The following is an 18,287-nucleotide window of genomic DNA, read 5'->3' on the forward strand; positions in this document are numbered from 1 at the left end:
GAGCATGCAGGATTGGGAGACAGGGCACAATGTGGCCAATTAAATAATGGCTATGGATGAAATTTGCTAACTGTCCTGGCCTAGGTTATTATTGTGGCAGAAAGGTGCTACACCTTGTACAGCGCATAACTTAAAATTTTCCTTTTGCAGAATGTCAGGATGGATTGCATCAAGCTGAACTGATTCTGCTTCCAAATGTATGAATATTGACTTGTTAACGTAAGCAAAGTGGATATGTGTTTTTCAGGGGAAAAGGACTCTGACTCTAATAAGCAAGAAATGTCTAATGATAATTGAAAATAAAATGAAAAATAATGATTTTGAAAATTCCACAGGTCACACCAAAAGGGACGAGGGAAAGACAAGCGGTCACTAACAAAATACTTAAGGTCTCCATTCACAGGTGACAACAAGCAGGAAATGGTTCATTCCAGTGGGGGTGCGGTGGTGATCTCAGGAGATCAGTGTGACACCTGGGTCCAAGCCGCTCACCTACCCCAACAGGCCGCAACCATCCCATTAGTCCATGGGGCGAACGATAATCAACACACCTGGAGGAGGATGTGGACCATCTAATGGTTTAAGAATGTGGTTTTGTGATGATTTTTAGGATTTTATCTGATTATATTGAAATAGGGCTTAGTATTGATATTGGTATATGACAAATGATTTGATTGGTTACTGATTCATTAGAAAATATTTAAGGCAAATGTTTTCAGGAAGAGAAGATCTATTAATTATTGTAAATTATAGGGATTATTATTGAAGCTTATTACGTAGAACCAATGCCTGATTGAATTAAAAGTTAAAGGTAAAAGAACAAAATATGGTTAGGGAAATGGATATGGGGAAAATGTTGAATGTGTAGGAGTTATGATTGTATGTGTTATTCTGATAATTTTGTTATTCATGGGTGAATATGAGAAAACTGGAATGTCTGTTCAATTGGTGAAAATGACAGTCTATCTGAATGATGATGGGGATGAACAAAATTATGCAGATGATTCAAGTAGAGATTACAGTTAAATATGTTGATGTTTTCTTTTTCTTTCTGAGAACGATTGATATGTAAGGAAGGTCAAAAGCAGCAGTCATCCGTGTTACGAGATTGCGTACAAGGACAGGGTTTTGAAACTGAGGGATTTTTATTACACTTTTATGATTTGAATTTTATCTGTTTGTTTTTGTAGATTCAGAATTATTTCTCTTTTCCCCGGTATTGATTCACGGGACGAGACACCAGTTATCTTGCCAAGAAAAATCTTTTATTCTTATATGTCAGGAGAGAAACTTTGAGAAGATGTTGTATTCACGCCAGGTCTATGCGTTTCCGTGTTTCTCTGAAGTGGTACAGTGAAATTCAGCTTATATACATCACAGACAGACTTACAGCTTCCGTATAAGGTAACAAAACGTTGCTTTGAGCTTCTTAAAATTGGAACGTATATGTCATATGTCTTCTTCAACATGTCACACTCCACTTCCATATTAAGAACTATCCTTGTTGTTTACTTTGGTGATACACTTGCATCAGTGGAAACTGTTGTACACTGTACACACCCTTAGCAGAATATAGCTTCCCTCTGTCTGACATGTGATCCTCACATGGATCATGCTATCTATATTATCTTCATGCATTCAAACACATGCATTTAAACTCCATAAGATAATACAACTGATCATGAATAACAATAAAGAATAATAATACAGATACACACTATTTAATACTGAAATTATATTAAAAGATGAAATTTTAGATCTTCAGTTTTCCTACTGTGTTATAACTATTTATTCCTTACTAGTGCGACTGAGGGTCTGCTTGTCAGAAGCTCGGGAACAGTGTTTCCCAGTTTAGCCCGGCCTAGTTAACATGTTTACTTGCTTGCTAAATAATTATGGGGCTTTCCCCCACAAAAACAGCCTTATGCTTCTTTTTTCTAAACTTTTTCTTCACAGGTTCAAGGAGAGTGATTTTTTAATGATGTAATGACTTGAACTTGCATTTATTATAGGGCTGAACGATTTTGGAAAATAATCTAATTGCGATTATTTGTACCAATATTGCGATTGCGATTTAATATGCGATTATTTTTTTAAGCTCTTTATCTTTTATATTATTCAACAAACACAAGCAATAAATAATTTTAAAATATGGATGGGAATCTTTAGGCACCTCATGAGCCGATCAACTTTTTTTATTTATCAATTAATCTTATTAATAAAACTTTAAATATTTATTTAATTACATATGTAATTATAAGTAGGCTACTTTTAAAAATAATTACACATTAAAAAACGAAATTAATACAATCACATGTTAAGAATTTTAAATAGGCTATATAAGCGAATAGCTTCAAAACATAAAAGTTATCAATAACAAAGAGGGGGAAAAAACATTAAAAGCAATAAACAAAGAGTGCTTTCAGTATTTAAGAGTAGTCTGAATGTTTTCCATTCAAGAGCTGTGATTAAGTGATTTTTCTTTCTCAGTTTAGATAAGATAAGCTGCTTCACACTTATGTACAGATATCTTATGAAATATAAGATGTGGTTTGTCCTGTCTGTTTAATAACTTAAGACATAACTGACTGTTTACATTAATTTCGCGTCATAAACGCATTTTGAGATGCAAGTACATTTAACCACGTAGACAGAGTCGCTCACAGCCGCATGTGAGAGCGCTCTTCACAAAGCGGCCGTGAGTATTTGAAATTGAAAGCAGCTTCTGTCGATGGTTTTCATATTTGTATTTTTAATATATAAGCCAACTGCATTCCAAAAGACATATGATGCCTTTATAGAGCATTTGTAAGGAAAATACCGGCGGGCGGGACCGCGCACTAAGTTACTAGAGTAACATCAAGCGCGCGTATTTCACAGCGAGTGCCATATGATCTTCTAGTCAGTGCAATGAAGCCCGCGAATGTCCAATTCGCTTCAACTTTTCCGAACTGTAGGCTATGAAAGACTATTTTTCGGAAGGTTCGAATGTGTGTTTGTGACAGAGGAATTAGAAGAAAGCAGAATATTGTGTATAAAGCACACGCAGCGTCATCACGCATCTGTGTTTAAAACTAAGCTCAGACTCAATTCTGAAAATATCTGAATCCATACAGAATAGTTGAAGAGAATGTATAACATTCTATATTGATATATAAAACATGATATATTTATTATCAAATAAATTAAACAAACTGTTCTTTCCTGCAGCCTATGCCAGGCCGTACTGATATTATCGCAAATGCAATTAATCGTTCAGCCCTAATTTATTATTACCATTATTATTACTATTATTACAAATGTTTGATTAATCAGTTATCAGAGAATGATAAACAGAGAGGAGTTGTGGTGGCAATTTTATGATATTCATTGATCTTTAGTAAAATATGGATGATTCAAAGAATGTCACATGTGTCTCTCACTTGTAGTGAGAGAAGATTCTGTTTATGTACCTGGGGAGGCAGAAGGGGGAGACACTCCAGAGAACAGACGAACAAGGACCTCTGACCTAGATGTCAGAAGGCCATTTGGGGCAGGGGTGCTTAGTGGGCCAACTAGTGATGAATCTAAACTAGTGTTATGGCTTCCTTGTCTATGGAAAACTACTGGATGGAAAACTACTGGGAGGAAGGCTCTGGCAGGAAGAAGGCCTTGAAACTGAGATAAAAGCTGGTTCAGTCTGTCTGGGGGTGTGTCACTCTTCTGCACAGGGTAACAACTGTGTATTAGACTGCTCCTATTCTTGCAAGAATAAATACTTCTCTATTTATAATTTGACTCTGAGTGTCTCTTTTTTGCCACAACACATGATAACTGTGTAAATAATGTTTAACGGTTCATATTATTATGTATATTTGTTTAAGTAGTTATGTTATTTATGAAGACATGTTACATGGGACGCTAGCTTTGCACATAGGTTTCAATGTACTATAAGTGAACATATGGTTGATTAGCATGTATGTTAAGTGCATAGGAAATTGAGTGATAAACCAGACAATATATTTAATCTAAAGTTTATTGAACAGCTGAATAATGATTATTTTTGGCCTCGTTTTTCAAGGCCAGGTTTTTTTTGTTTTCTCTCGTTTTTTCTTCTGTTTCTGAATTCATCGAGATCGTTGCCTATTGAGTCCTGATCTGTCCCTGCTGTGGATGTTCTGTCTGTGGTTTGGACATGGCGAGCCAACCATCTACTTGAGCGTACCTGGAAAATTAAAACATCTATTGTTTTGCTGAACTGGTTGGACAAAATATACTCACCCTGAACTGTGCTATATTGTTATTTTTGCTCTTCTGGATTTTCCCTGGATCAATCGTTGGATTTTTTCCTATTGAACCGGAACTGAACTAAAAATATTCAGTGACAGCTGAACATTGAATCTGATTCCCGAAGTTGTTTTTCTTTTGTTAATCTGGACACTGTTTTTTGAATTGTGAAATCTGGTTTTAAATCTTGATTTTTGAAATCTAAATGTCCAAATTGAACTGAGGTGTCAATTGTGAACTGAACTACTGTTTATTATTGCGGTTTATTTATATCATTTTATTTGTCAAAAGATTCAATTAATTTTTTTCCATAATAACAATACATTTAATTTCTTAGTAATTAACATTTATATTTGAGTCTGAGTTGCTTTCTTTCTTTAGTTTCTGTTATAAATGTCATATACTCCAGTGAGTCGAACCTACCTTCTGTAATGTACCTAGGACTGGGCGATATGGCCTAAAAAAAAATCCCAGGTTTTTTCACAAAAAATCCGATTTACGATTTAAATCGATTCCCCCCCCCCTATTTAAAATCAATCTGCAGATGACAAATAAATTGTTCAAAACAAGTTTTAGTTTTATTTAATTATATAAAGTGCAATCAGAAACAACAAGCAACCTTTGTAAACAGTGAAAATGTAACATAACATAACGTAACATAAAATGGGCGGACTGGGATTGGTGGGGATGTAAAAAAAAAAAAAAAAAAAAGCTTGCATCACAATTATAAGTGTATTGTGTTTGCATGGTACGCTGACTGTATGCTACTGTTTTTATTATTGCTTGACACAAATTTCACTTGTGATTTGATTCTGATCTTGATTCAATATCAATTCCTTTGGATAAATATTAGGTAGGCCTACAGTAGATACGTTATTGTGTTATGTTAATCCCCCCCCCCCCAAAAAAACTCACCTACTGTAAACATACAGAGCCCTGTCAGCTGGTATTATTATTAAAGGTTAAAAATAACATCTCAAATTTATTTTAATGTGTTTTTTAAAATGACAACGTTATCATATTTTAATGATAGGTAAAAAATATTAAAAAATTGTAATATAATTATCATATTTAGCAAAATACTCCTCTCTACAGACAATTTTTTAAGTCCAACTAACGTGCTATGGTCATTAAACGGCTTTCCTGAGGTAAACGTAACGTGACTGTTTTCCTGCGGTTTATGGACCGGTTAAAAAACATTTGATCGATCGATTTTATTACATTTCGGTAAGTTGACCTGTATCTTTCAAATTACCTACTGATCATTAGTGTTCATTTATGTTAACTAAGTTAGTAGCAACAGATGACCGGTTCACGTGCCGCTTGAACTGAGATCTGTCAGCGATCTGTCACATCACATTTACAAGCGCCAAAACGTTGTTTATTGTTTGAATTTTGTAATTATATTGACAGAATCTGAGCGCTGAGAATTTGCTTTGTATCAATAGTACCGTAACCTTCTCTGTCGGTGTCAGTTTCCTCTTTGCTTCGCGATTTTCTCTGCGTGAGAAATGGATGTGTGGCATGAGAGCGAGTGAAAAGTGACAACTGCGTGAGTCTCATGGTGAATGCGTGAGAGTTGGCAGCCCTGCAGATTCAGTTTGCAAATGTTTTTGGCGGGTGTGCTTGTGCAGCCGCGGTCTTGTTCATTTGCCATGTTGTTTATGTAGCTCTGTGGCAAACGCGCTGAGCGCGTTCGGAACTACGGGAGCCCAGAGGGGAGCGTCGGCGGATATTATACACAAATCCGCCGCGAACTCTATGGGCGCCGCCATCTTGCCTGCCGCCATTACTGCGTGCCTGCGAAGTGTGGTGAAGAATTCCCTCTATTGACATTTCAATGAAAGCGGATCCTGCTCATGAAAGAAAAAGTCAGCCAAATGTAATGCAGGGCTTGAATTTCAGTGCGGGAATGAGGGGATTGCGCATAATTTACACCAGGGCTATTCAAATACATTTGCAGGGGGGCCAAACTAGAAAATTCCAAAATTTGTGAGGGCCGGACGGACAAATTGATATCAGCTAAAGGAAATTAAAATATACTATATACTAAGGTACATAATATGAAATAAAGGTACATTATTCGTTTGGTTTCCTTTATTATTTCAACACATTAAACTTGTATTGAATAGGCCAAAGTGCAAAACTGCAAATATTGAGACATACACACAGCTTTTACCCTTAAACAGTAAACATAAGTAATAGCTTTTTAAAAAAATCAGACAATCAAAATAAAGCTGTCATAAGTGCAAAACTGTCTTATTTAAAGACAGTTAAAAAAAGGTCTTATTTAGGGAAATAACAACATTCAAATATCCCTGAAGTATATCTTTCAGACATTGAGTATTTTAAAACTAGAAAAAAACTTTTCAAGTGTACAGTAAGTACAAATCTGCTAACTATGTGCTGTAAACATACTCTTGATGAAAACTAACTAAAAACAAGAATATATATTTTATATATATTCTCGTGAGTATCCACGCCACTCGTAGAGAGGCAAAGAAAGCTCTCTCTTATTCGGTACAAAACCCGCCAATGGCACGCTGACTTTGCTCAAAAGAAGTTACCAGTCTGTCTATTCTACGTTGTCTCTCCACTGAGCCCTCTTGGTATTGCGCAGAAAAAGACGAATGTTTTGTAGTAAAAAGTATCTTCACATTATATTATTTGGCCACAGCCACTGATTCGTTGCACAGTAAACACACAGGTCTATCGGTCCCTCGCTTGCTTGCCGTAGTTGGCACCATAAATAAGTACTTCTCCGTCCATTCACTCTGAAACTTACGAGAATGAGTGTTTGTTTTTTATCACCATGGAGACGACCTGCTCCGCTCTAGAATCTTTGCCTGTTCTCTTGTCTGTTCGCCGCGGCAGATTCGTAGATTTTTTTTTTTGACTTTTTATTTTTTTTACTTTTTTTTATTTTTATTTGTTTAATCTGCCACGGGCCAGACTAAATTTCAATCGGGCCAAATTTGCCCCCGGGCCGCTATTTGAATAGGCCTGATTTACACCATTTCCCGCAAGGTTAGCTTTTATAGTGCGAGAAATTCCCGCACAAATATATTTGTGTATAGAGAAAACTGATTTTCATTAAAACATATCGACGTACACTACACATTCGAGTTAATCGATAAAGTCGATTTATCGCCCAGCCCTACATGTACCCAAGTTATTACGCCATAAAACGGGTAGCTGCGGGTTACATGTAGCATTGACTACATGCATCGACCCTGTTCCCAAAGTTACTGTGAGAAGAATCTCTATAACTATGAATAACTTGTATAATATTTGACAAATACAATTTTATCAGTAACTTGGTGTTTACTGATTGTTCCTAAATAAAATTTTTTTTTGAAAATGACTAAAATTCTGGTAATGCTGTTGCAAATTGGAAACCAGATATAAAATAAATGTTAAATAGTATTTAGCCTGATCTGATATTGACAATCAATATAAAAATGTCTCAAATCTCCCTTTACTGACCATTTGTTGAAGAAAACCCAGAACATTCTGCACCATTTCATAGTGTAACTGTTTATCTAAATGTGATGAAGTGCTTGAATGTTTCTAACATGAATGTTCTTCAGCATCATGAATGAATGAAGAATAAACACCAACCTCTCTGTTCTTCAGGATCTTCAGTGTGTTTCATTCTGCAGGGTTCTGGATCACTCGTGTTCTCACTGTCCTCTTTAATAAACTCAGTCTCTGCAGATTTCAGCTCTTCCTGATGCTTTCATGCTCGTCTCCACTTGTAGCTGACGGGGATTTACAGCATTTATTGGGGAATTACTGTTGGAGGAGCTTCACTGATGATGTGATTCAGGAGATCTAATAAATAAGGAGAAAACAAAAACTATTGTCATGAAATAAAGAGTGTTTTCAGCAGATCTGTTGATATTGATGAGCCTCAGACTATCAACACTCATTCAACAAGCCATTCAGGATCATCAGCAGATCATCTCACTTTATTCTGAGTGTTTGCTGTTAGAAACACATTATTTGAGTCAGGATACATGACAAAAACCTGTAAAACTGCTCTACTGAAAGAAAAAATATGACATTGATAAAACATCAAGCACTACCCACCTAAAAAAAACTCGTTGAAAAGACGTAGAAAAGACGACATTGCCAGACGTCTAAACAACGTTAAAATTTGGTTGAAAAGTGGAAGGTGAAAAGCCGTCTTTTTCAGGTCGTTGAAAAGACGCCCATAAAAGGACGTCCTATTCGCGTCTTAATACGGTTGTAAAGTGAGTTGAAAAGACGTCTTTTTCAGGCCTAATTTCAACCGTGAATTCATTAGATTTTATTTTCATAATTACTGTAAAAAAATAAGACAATTCACAAAATAGTAACAAACCATTTATTGACTCATTTATCAAATACATCTTTCACGTAAAAAGAAACACTTTCCTGATCACATCTTAAGCCTGCATTTGATCAAACATACCCTGAAATTTCACAACTTATATTGTGAAATATTACTACAATAAAAATAACTTTTCTATGAATTAATACATAAATAAATATACATGTAAATATATAGTATGTACAAAAGTATGTTATTTATTCCTGTGATCAAAGCTGAATTTTCAGCATTACTCCAGTCTTCAGTGTCACATGATCCTTCAGAAAATATTCTAATATGATGATTTGATTCTCAAGAAACATTTATGATTATTATCAGTTGTACGGCTTCACATTTTTGTGGAAACTATGATAGTTTTCAGTATACTTTGAATATAACTTTCAAAAGAGCAGCATTTATTTGAAACTTTTTTTAACAATTGAAACGTTTTTACTGTGACTTTTGATTAAATTAATAAAATCTTTAAATTTATACAGAAAAGATAAAAAAATTTCAGTATAAACATTTTTTCAAAACAATAAATGTTTATATAACAGAACAATGACCAATTATAACCACATTAGAAAACATTAAAGGGATAGTTCACACAAAAATGTAAATACCCTCATGTCGCTCCAAACCCTTAAGACTTTTGTGGAGAAGACAAATTAAGAATTTTTTAACCGATGCCTTGTGTGCACAAATAAACAATTTCATCTTTATTCACAAATTATGTATCTCTGACACATGTTGCACCATGAGATGGCCGGCTCTCACACCAACACAACACTGATGAATCGTGGTGCTCCGTAAACACGTTTCAGAGATATATATTTTGTGAATAAAGATGCAATGTTTTTTTTGCACACACAAAGCATTCACATCGATTCATAAAGTTGAGGTTAAACCACTGGAGTCATATTGATTATTGTTAGAATAATGTCTTTACTACCTTTCTGAAGCATGAAAGTTTTAGTTGCATAAACTGTGAAATGGAGGGACAAAAAGCTCTCAGATTTCATTAAAGAGATCTGTATTTGTGTTTCAATGATGAATGAAAGTCCTACAGATATGCAATGACATGAAGGTGAGTGATTCAATTTTTGGTTAAATTTGACACATTAGATAAATCAGTTCCCTCAGGGGCACCAGTAGATCTCTCCCTGATCTCTGATCTTCTGGTTCTTTTGCTCCTTCCACTCCCGGATTATTGAGCCACGACAGAAGCTTCCACTTTGAATGATTTAGCCTGGCTGTTTTTTCTCCAGCATCTAAGAAAGAAAACGATAACCAAAATGTAAAGTATACACTTGAGTTTTCACTCTACATATACGTGCAAGATTTCAGTCATAGATCAATTGTAAATATCTGCTTGATTAGACTAGTTTATGCTGAAATATATTGGTTTGTGTTTTAAAAGCATCTATCACATGTCATTTGTAGCAAACTGTCTCGTCTCGTGTGATTAAAGGTTTGAGCTTCAGAACTTCCGATAAGGGAACATACATAGTGAGTTTTTAGGGAGCAAATGTTTTAGTGCACTGTAAGGATTTTGTGATTAAGACGGCCCTTAACCACTAACTACTGAGCTAGGGACCTGAGTGATATGCATCCAGAGTTTAGCACCTTGATTAGCTTGTTCAGGTGTGCTGGACTAGGTTGGAGCAAAACTCTGCATGTAAGTGGACCTTGAGAGACAATTTTAGGATCTCCTGCAATATGTTCTGAACTTACAACACTGGTGGTGTCCAGATCCAAGTTCTGCAGAGTTTCTGGTGATCCTGGATTAGCTGCTCAGGTCTGCTTAATTGGGGTTGGACTCTGTGATCAGGACTAGATGGCAAACAATACTGTAAAGAGAAAGAAGACAAACAATATTATTATGCTATAAATAATTTGTTCTGTGTTCATCTGCTTACCTGTACAAAGTATGCATCATCAATATGCAGTATATATTGAATTTGATCTTAATAGCACTGTTTTACTAGACAAACCTGATCAAAATTAATGGAGGAAAGCCTTATTTTGCCCTCCAGGTGGGCGTTCCCATGATGGTGTGACGTCACGTGAAAACTATGAATTAACTGGATAGTGCATATACTTTTAGGTTAAATAAATTGGCTTACTTCTATTCATCCATTGACCAATTGCCACCAAAACCTTTACAAAACTATCAAAATCTCTCATCTACACATAAGATGCGATTAAAAGCTCAAACATACAGCTCAAGTCTACGTTAACGTTACCTAACAGTTAACCTCTAATGTTAGTTAGCTAACGGCTAACGGACTTTTTCAAAGACACTAAACCATTTCTATAAAGTAAATATTCAACGGAAGCGAGCCATTTACATGAAAGAACGTGTCAGAAACATTTGTATGTATTATTTGTGTAATTTTAGGGACTAAACTTACCTGAAAGTAGTTAAAACAACAGTGAGAGACGGAGAGTTGCTGCATGTCAGTTGAGCTGCCGTCCCGTTTCCATAGTAACGCCCTCCGCTCCAGTTCAAATCATAGACAGTATGTTCAAATGCGTCTTGAATGTTCAGCGCGCGCGCCCATTAAAACACATAGAAGTCACGCAGCATTTACGTCAATTTAGAATTGATGGAGTTAATTATTTGATAATCAGATAAAATATCCTGAAACTTGATACATTATTAAGTGGATAGGGCTGTGGCCATCGTCAAACTGTAAATGGAATGAGCATACGAAAGCATTGAGAATGTAAAACAATGAATTTTATTATAATATAATAGGCCTAATATAATATATAGCTTTAGAAATGGTAAACGTGGTATAGAAAAACAATTGCAAAAACTACATGATATAAGGCATGAACATTATTTTATCATATACACAAATTTTTCAGATGTAACATGAGGAACAATTTAAATTATAAGCTTCATGTTCTAAGTATTTTTTAAGTGTATTTCAAATATACAAAATGTAATACAATAGGCCTATATTTAACATAGTAATATGCAGTTATTAATAGGCTATTTAAGTGCTGTTGTTTATTGGGGTCTGGTGTTATAAACTACTGTGATGTTTAATGTGTTTATGGATGCATTATAGCCATTACAGGCATATTAAATATAGGCATAGTGAATGATAACAAATGTTCAGAGATATGTTAACTAATATAGGCTACAGCACAAGTGTTTTCAACGAGACATAAACCACTAGCGCTTGCTGGATTTCTGCCATGCCAAGTCATGCAAGTCTATTATGGTTTGCGAACGTAGGCTATTGCTAAATAATGTATTTCTGGGATGTGCCGTTTATCTTTGAAATAATTTTTCTTCACTTGCTACAATAGATTTGTAATAATTTAATTATGTTTATGCTATATTGATAGATGTGGTCCGAAACAGACGCGCGTAATAAATAAACTAAATTTGGGCTAAATAAACAAAGCCACATTTTATATGTTTTGGGCTAAAATTGGACCAAATCAGACCGACCAAACAAAGCCCAAATTTCAACGTCTATTTTTGGGCTAAACTAGGACCAAATCAGACCGACCAAACAAAGCCCAAATTTCAACGTCTATTTTTGGGCTAAATGAAGGCCATGACGGGCCGACTTGATTTAGCCCAAAAAACAACGTCCAAATGACGTCCGGTGCTGGGTGGGTAATATGATATTTATCTTCATAAACCACTACAGATAAATAATCACAGCAGCATAATATGTAGGCTACATTTGAATCTAAATATAGTTAGATTTTATAACAATCACGAACTACTTAAATCATTAAAATATTACATTTTATGGGCGCTGAAACTGATAACGATCATAAAACGTTTAAAAATAAATAGCATCACAAAGCAATATTGTTCCAAGAGTAAAACGCTATTCATTTATTAATATGAACATTTAAAAGGTGATTTAAATGTCTCACGTTGCTCATTATAGGCTCAATGTAAAGTAACTTATATCAGTGTAACACTTGAGATCGTTTCCCATCAATTCCCCTCACAGATCTCAAACTTTACCTCTTGACATTCAGGAACAGTTTTCAGTCCAAACATGGAAACAATCACACAAACGAACACACACTCGCTCAGGACTGAATGAACTCCACATGTTCTCCTCATGCTCGCTGCTGCTGCACTACATGTTTATTTCAGAAGGAAGACGCCAGAAAAGACGCTCAAGTATCGCCGTGATCGATGAAAACAATACAGAAATGAGTCTGTCGCTTAATCAAACTGTATAAAGTGTGTTTGCTGGTTGTGTAAAGATGAGAAATACCGTGAACTGCTCTCCTCGCCTCAGAAGACTCGACGCTGAAACTCAATGAGGGAAGAGAGTAGACTGCGCGAGCGAGCACTGACGTCATCGGTCACCAACGCACGCGGTCACGCGCGCACGGGACACCTCCGCAGCCAATCAGGGCCACGCAGCTTCAGCTTTACTAGTAGGCTCCCATTATTATTATTTTAGAACTGAAGTGACTCCAGTTATTAAAGGTGAAAGGAACTTTTTCAAGTGAAGCACAAAATAGTCAGAATAAGCAGAGCAGAGGAGGATCACCTCCATATTCAAGCGTTTTAAGACAAATAGTAAAGCCATGTTGGTAGATTAGCACCTGTACACTGTAAAACATGATTTTATGGCAAAGTAAATAAAACAGGAAAAATCATGTATCTTTTGCTAAGAATCATTTTGTAAAAATGAAAACGTTAGTATATTAAGTAAATCCTAATTAAATACTCAATTTTTACTTGTAAATATTAGACATCCAACAGACAAGTAAAATTGACTTCTGACTCTCTGGCATATTTACATGCATTAATTAAGTACTTGAAGCAAATAAAAAAAATCAAGTAAAATTTACGTCCTTGAAGAAAGAAATCTGCGCATGCGCGGAAAGAAGAAAACCCGCGATGATTGAGGGATTTCCAATCTCCACTCCATCTGCTCTCGACAGGTAAGCAACAGTAAAAAACTGCATTATATTACGGAGTTTAGAATAATTCAATGATTGTGTTGTCATCACTTAATTCTATACATTAGAAAAGTTTAGTGTTCTTAAGTTTGAGACGTGCTCCAGAAAAAAAGTTCACGGAGACGGAGAGGCAGAAAGCACCCTGTTTATTTTCTTTCTTTTACAAAAGCACAATGTGTTATTTCGATTGTAAGTGGACACATAAAAAAGTAGACATTTAACAGTTTATTTTTTCATATTTCTTAAGTCTGTAATCTGTATGGCCAGCGCGTTTGCCGACCAAAGAGGGTTTATGACGAGTTAGCTTTGTAAAAGACGTTAGCCATATTTTTTTTGTGCTAACCAGTGCTAAAGTTAGGCGGTGGTCTGTTTGCAAGAAAGGCCGCGAAATTTAAAAATACTACTGTTATTGTGTCATGAAATGTAGTTTTAAGAGTTGTTCAGTCGAGAATGTAGTTGTTTAAAGTTCAAATCTGTGGTTTGTTTATAAAGATAGCGCCTTTTTAAAAAATTATATCTGACGGTTTCGGAGTTGTGAGATCCAGGCGATCACCGGGCACTCAGCGCTGATGTAACCGGCCTGGAGCAGCCTTACCTCGGCTAGTCCTCCTGACGTTTGCCGCTAAATTCACAATCTATAGCTTCGGTTGTATTATATGAAACTTAAGTTCCCTCATCGTGCACAATAGAATTCATTCCCTCATTCATTTGCTAACTCGTGCATACTATCTATTAAATGGTCCCTGCTTTTACTAAATCGTGACCACGTTGTAAATGGCAATAAATCGTTGACTTATTTAAATAAAAACGAATGAAATATTACTATTCCTAATTCGTAGCCATGATATCCGCATGATGTGTGTGTAACATGTTAGAATTAATGATGACTATGAGAGTAAAGTCATGCAGGATATTTTTAATATTATTTGGTATAAGTGAAATAAATAATGTGAATGCAAATGAATTAACTTTTAATTTAAAAGTATTTGTTGTTTACTGATTATTGTTTTTTTTCTTCTCTCTTTTCTTAATTTCAGGATATTTCCCAAATACATTCAGTCCTTTGTGACTTCATTGCTGTAAACCGGTTGAGAGGGACAAAGAGAGAGACCGAACACACGTTAAACAAACGAAACAAAGTTTTTACATTTACAAATTGCAGGATTTGTATTTCAGTTTTTTATTAGCTTAAAGGACAAGTTCGGTATTTTGCACTTAAATCCCTGTTTTCAGATCGTTTCTGATGAAATAGAACGGTTAAGATTAAAATGCTTTGTCAAGATTTGGTATGCTCACACAAAAATAGCTGCAAAAGATGCTTTCCAACAGGTTTTATCACAGTTTTTGTCCAACTCCATTGACTTGTATTGGATGTGCTGTGAGGTAGCTACAAACAATGGAGTTGGACAAAAACTACGATAAAACCTGTTGGATTTTTGTGTGAGCATACCAGTGAACACCCCTGACCACTCGGTGAGTTTCACGTCTTTGTAAACTAAATTTTAATGTGTTTTAGGAAGAATTATTCCTGTGCACCTATGCAGCCATTGCGGAGGTGGGAGGGAAAGCGAATGAAACCGAAAATTCTCGGTACATTCTTTAAGTGCAAAATACCGAACTTGTCCTTTAAAAGGCTTTCTAAATGTATTGTGTATGTACTTAATGAGTTTCCTTGTTAAAGGATAATTCCGGTATTTAACACCTTGAGTCTATATTGTAGTTTGTTTAGGATGAACAAGAGTGGTGGACAACATTTTTTTGACAATGGTTCCGCTCTCGAGTTTTTGACTATAAAAGAATTGGCCATGGACCCATTTAACATTGGAGTCAATGGGCATGTCCGAAAATGTCATTAAAACAGCCAATAATGTTCGTTTACAAAACTGTGCAACTCACCGAGTGCTTGGTGATGTTAGTTGATGTTCCCAAACCAAAAAGTGTTGCGAAATACAGGTTCTGTCGTGTTTTATTCGTCATTTTGTAAAATCCCATTGTTGAAAAAATAGTTCCACTATAGCAAAATAAACGGATTGGAATCATATATTGCGACGATATATTGTTTATAATCATCAACGAACACCACTAACCACTCGGTGAGTTTAACAGTTTTGTAAACGAACATTATTGGCTGTTTTGATGACATTTTCGGACATGCCCATTGACTCCAATGTTAAATGGGTCCATGGCCAATTCTATTATAGTCAAAAACTCGAGAGAGGAACCATTGTCAAAAAAAATTTGTCCACCACTCTTGTTCATCCAAAACAAACTACAATATAGACTCAAGGTGTTAAATACCGGAATTATCCTTTAAGGGTAGGGGGTGGGGGCTGGTTAGCAGGTTTAGTTTGTGACAGCAGTTTGTTAATGTCATGTTTTGATACTGAAATTTAGAATGAACTTGACTTAATTTACATGTTTTTGTACTGTGGTTGTTCATAGGCATTTATCTGCTTTGCAACTGCTAATTTTAATATGCATTTAATGTATTGTTGAGATTAAAGGTTTAAGCAGCTTGAGCGGCAATAAACATACACACTGACCTTAAGCATATGTTTCTGTAGATGCTTATTTCTTAATAAATTACTCTTAACTGCACATTGTCACAGTATTATTGTCACGTTATAAGAGTAACATTTAATTTAATTTAAAATAATTACCAGCACTGCATAAAACAAGTAAAATTTGTTTAAAATATCAAGTGGTTTTACTTAATTATATTAATTACATCAGATTTGTAAGTAAAAATTACTCAATATAATTTAACAGGCCAGGTTATATGTACTTATTCACTTTGTTAATTTTACTTGGCTTAGTTAAGTAGATTTACTTAATTTCCTTAAATGTGAAATTTACTTGAAAAATATTTGTGCAAAAACTTGCCAAATAAAAATTGAGTAAATTCTACTTGTTGTTTTTCTCAGTGTAGGTCTGCGGTGTCCATATATGGGATATCCGGCCCCGTCTTGACGTCAAGTCGGGGCAGAAAATTAAATCTCGTATTTGAGTGCGCGTGCACGTGGGCTGGTTTACGAACCCTGGGGTAAACAAACGCTTCACTTTTAAATATCGGCTTCCCGGCCAGTGTATAATCGTTAGACAATCATAACACATTGATTCTCGTGGAAAAGTGAAAATTACAGGTCATGACTCCTTTAAATATAATTCTTTTGAAGTGTTGGTGCTCAATGTAAAAATATATAGTGTAAACAATAAATCACATTTGAGATTTGTGCTGGCTACTGTATACAGGCCACCAGGGACCATACAGACTTTATCAAAGAATTTGCGGACTTTCTATCAGAATTAGTATTGGCTGCAGATAAAGTACTAATTGTTGGTGATTTTAATATACACATAGATAATGAAAAAGATGCATTGGGATTGGCATTTAAAGACATTGTAAACTCAATTGGAGTTAGACAACACGTGTCAGGACCGACTCATTGCCGTAATCATACTCTAGATCTAATACTATCACATGGAATAGATGTTGATGCCGTTGAAATACTGCAGCAGAGCGATGACATCTCAGATCATTATCTATTCTCGTGTAAATTACATTTAGCCAAGGCTGCAAAGCCGACTCCGTGTTATAAATATGTTAGACCGATCATTTCTGCCACTAAAGATTGCTTTATCAATAATCTTCCTAATCAGTTTCATCATCTCAGCATCCCGGATAGCTTAGAAGAACTTGATATTGCAACAGAAACTTTTAACTCTCTCTTTTCCAGCACTTTAGACACAGTTGCTCCGCTGCGCTTAAAGAAGATTAAAGAACATAGTCCAACGCCGTCGCACAACGAGCACACTCACACACACACACTCACTCAGGCCCTTAAGAGAGCAGCCAGAAAAATGGAGCGCAACTGGAAGAAAACAAAACTAGAGGTGTTTAGGATTTCATGGAAGGAGAGCTCGATTGCTTACAGAGAGGCTTTAAAAGCTGCTAGATCGCCTTATTTTTCAACCCTATTAGAAGAAAATAAACATAATCCTAGGTATTTATTTGAAACAGTGGCTAAACTAACGAAAAAGAAAGCTTCAAGCCCAGAAGTTTCCAAGCAACACAGCAGTAATGACTTTATGAACTTCTTCACTTATAAGATCGATAATATCAGGGACAAAATTATAACTATGCAACCGTCTAATACAGTATCGCATCAGGAAGTGCATTGTAGTCTCCCTGAGGGAAAATTTGATTCATTCATTGCTATAGGAGAGGAAGAATTTTGCAAACTCGTCAAATCATCTAAATCGACAACGTGCATGTTAGACCCTATACCGACTAAGCTGCTGAAAGAGATGCTTCCAGATGTCATAGATCCTCTTCTTAATATCATTAATTCATCTTTGTCTCTAGGATACGTACCAAAAACCTTTAAGCTAGCTATGATTAAACCGCTTGTTAAAAAAACGCAACTTGATCCTACAAAATTAGTCAATTACAGGCCGATCTCGAATCTGCCTTTTCTGTCAAAGATATTAGAAAAAGCAGTATCCTTCTGAAGAACTGTGTTCTTTTCTTGAAAGAAATGATATCTGCGAGGATTTTCAGTCCGGATTTAGACCGTTCCATAGTACCGAGACAGCTCTCGTTAGAGTCACAAATGATTTGCTCTTATCATCCGATCGTGGTTGTATCTCTCTATTAGTATTACTCGATCTTAGTGCTGCATTTGACACCATTGACCACAACATCCTT

At 35.6% G+C, this 18,287-nt stretch overlaps 1 protein-coding gene across 3 annotated transcripts in view; it reads right to left on the bottom strand.

Annotated features, from left to right (window-relative positions):
- LOC307006106 (uncharacterized protein) overlaps positions 1–12,988 on the bottom strand; it is a 35,988-nt gene extending 23,000 nt beyond the window's left edge. The window contains exons 1-4 of one of the 3 annotated variants that reach the window (XR_013799405.1): positions 12,883–12,988; positions 11,035–11,158; positions 10,355–10,470; positions 8,622–9,891 (exon numbers count right to left, since the gene is read on the bottom strand). Coding sequence is in view for 2 of the 3 variants with exons in the window: in XM_079626744.1 (XP_079482870.1) it covers positions 7,888–7,921 (34 nt within the window). In the remaining variant the exon portion in view is untranslated. Of the gene's footprint in view, positions 1–7,887; positions 8,101–8,621; positions 9,892–10,354; positions 10,471–11,034; positions 11,159–12,623 lie in introns of those variants that run through there. The other 2 variants (XM_079626744.1, XM_079626745.1) reach the window with 2 other exon arrangements.
- Between the last annotated feature and the right edge of the window lie 5,299 nt (positions 12,989–18,287).

The sequence above is a fragment of the Phoxinus phoxinus genome (assembly GCF_949152265.1).
Source record: "Phoxinus phoxinus genome assembly, chromosome: 1".
NCBI classification, from domain to species: domain Eukaryota; kingdom Metazoa; phylum Chordata; class Actinopteri; order Cypriniformes; family Leuciscidae; genus Phoxinus; species Phoxinus phoxinus.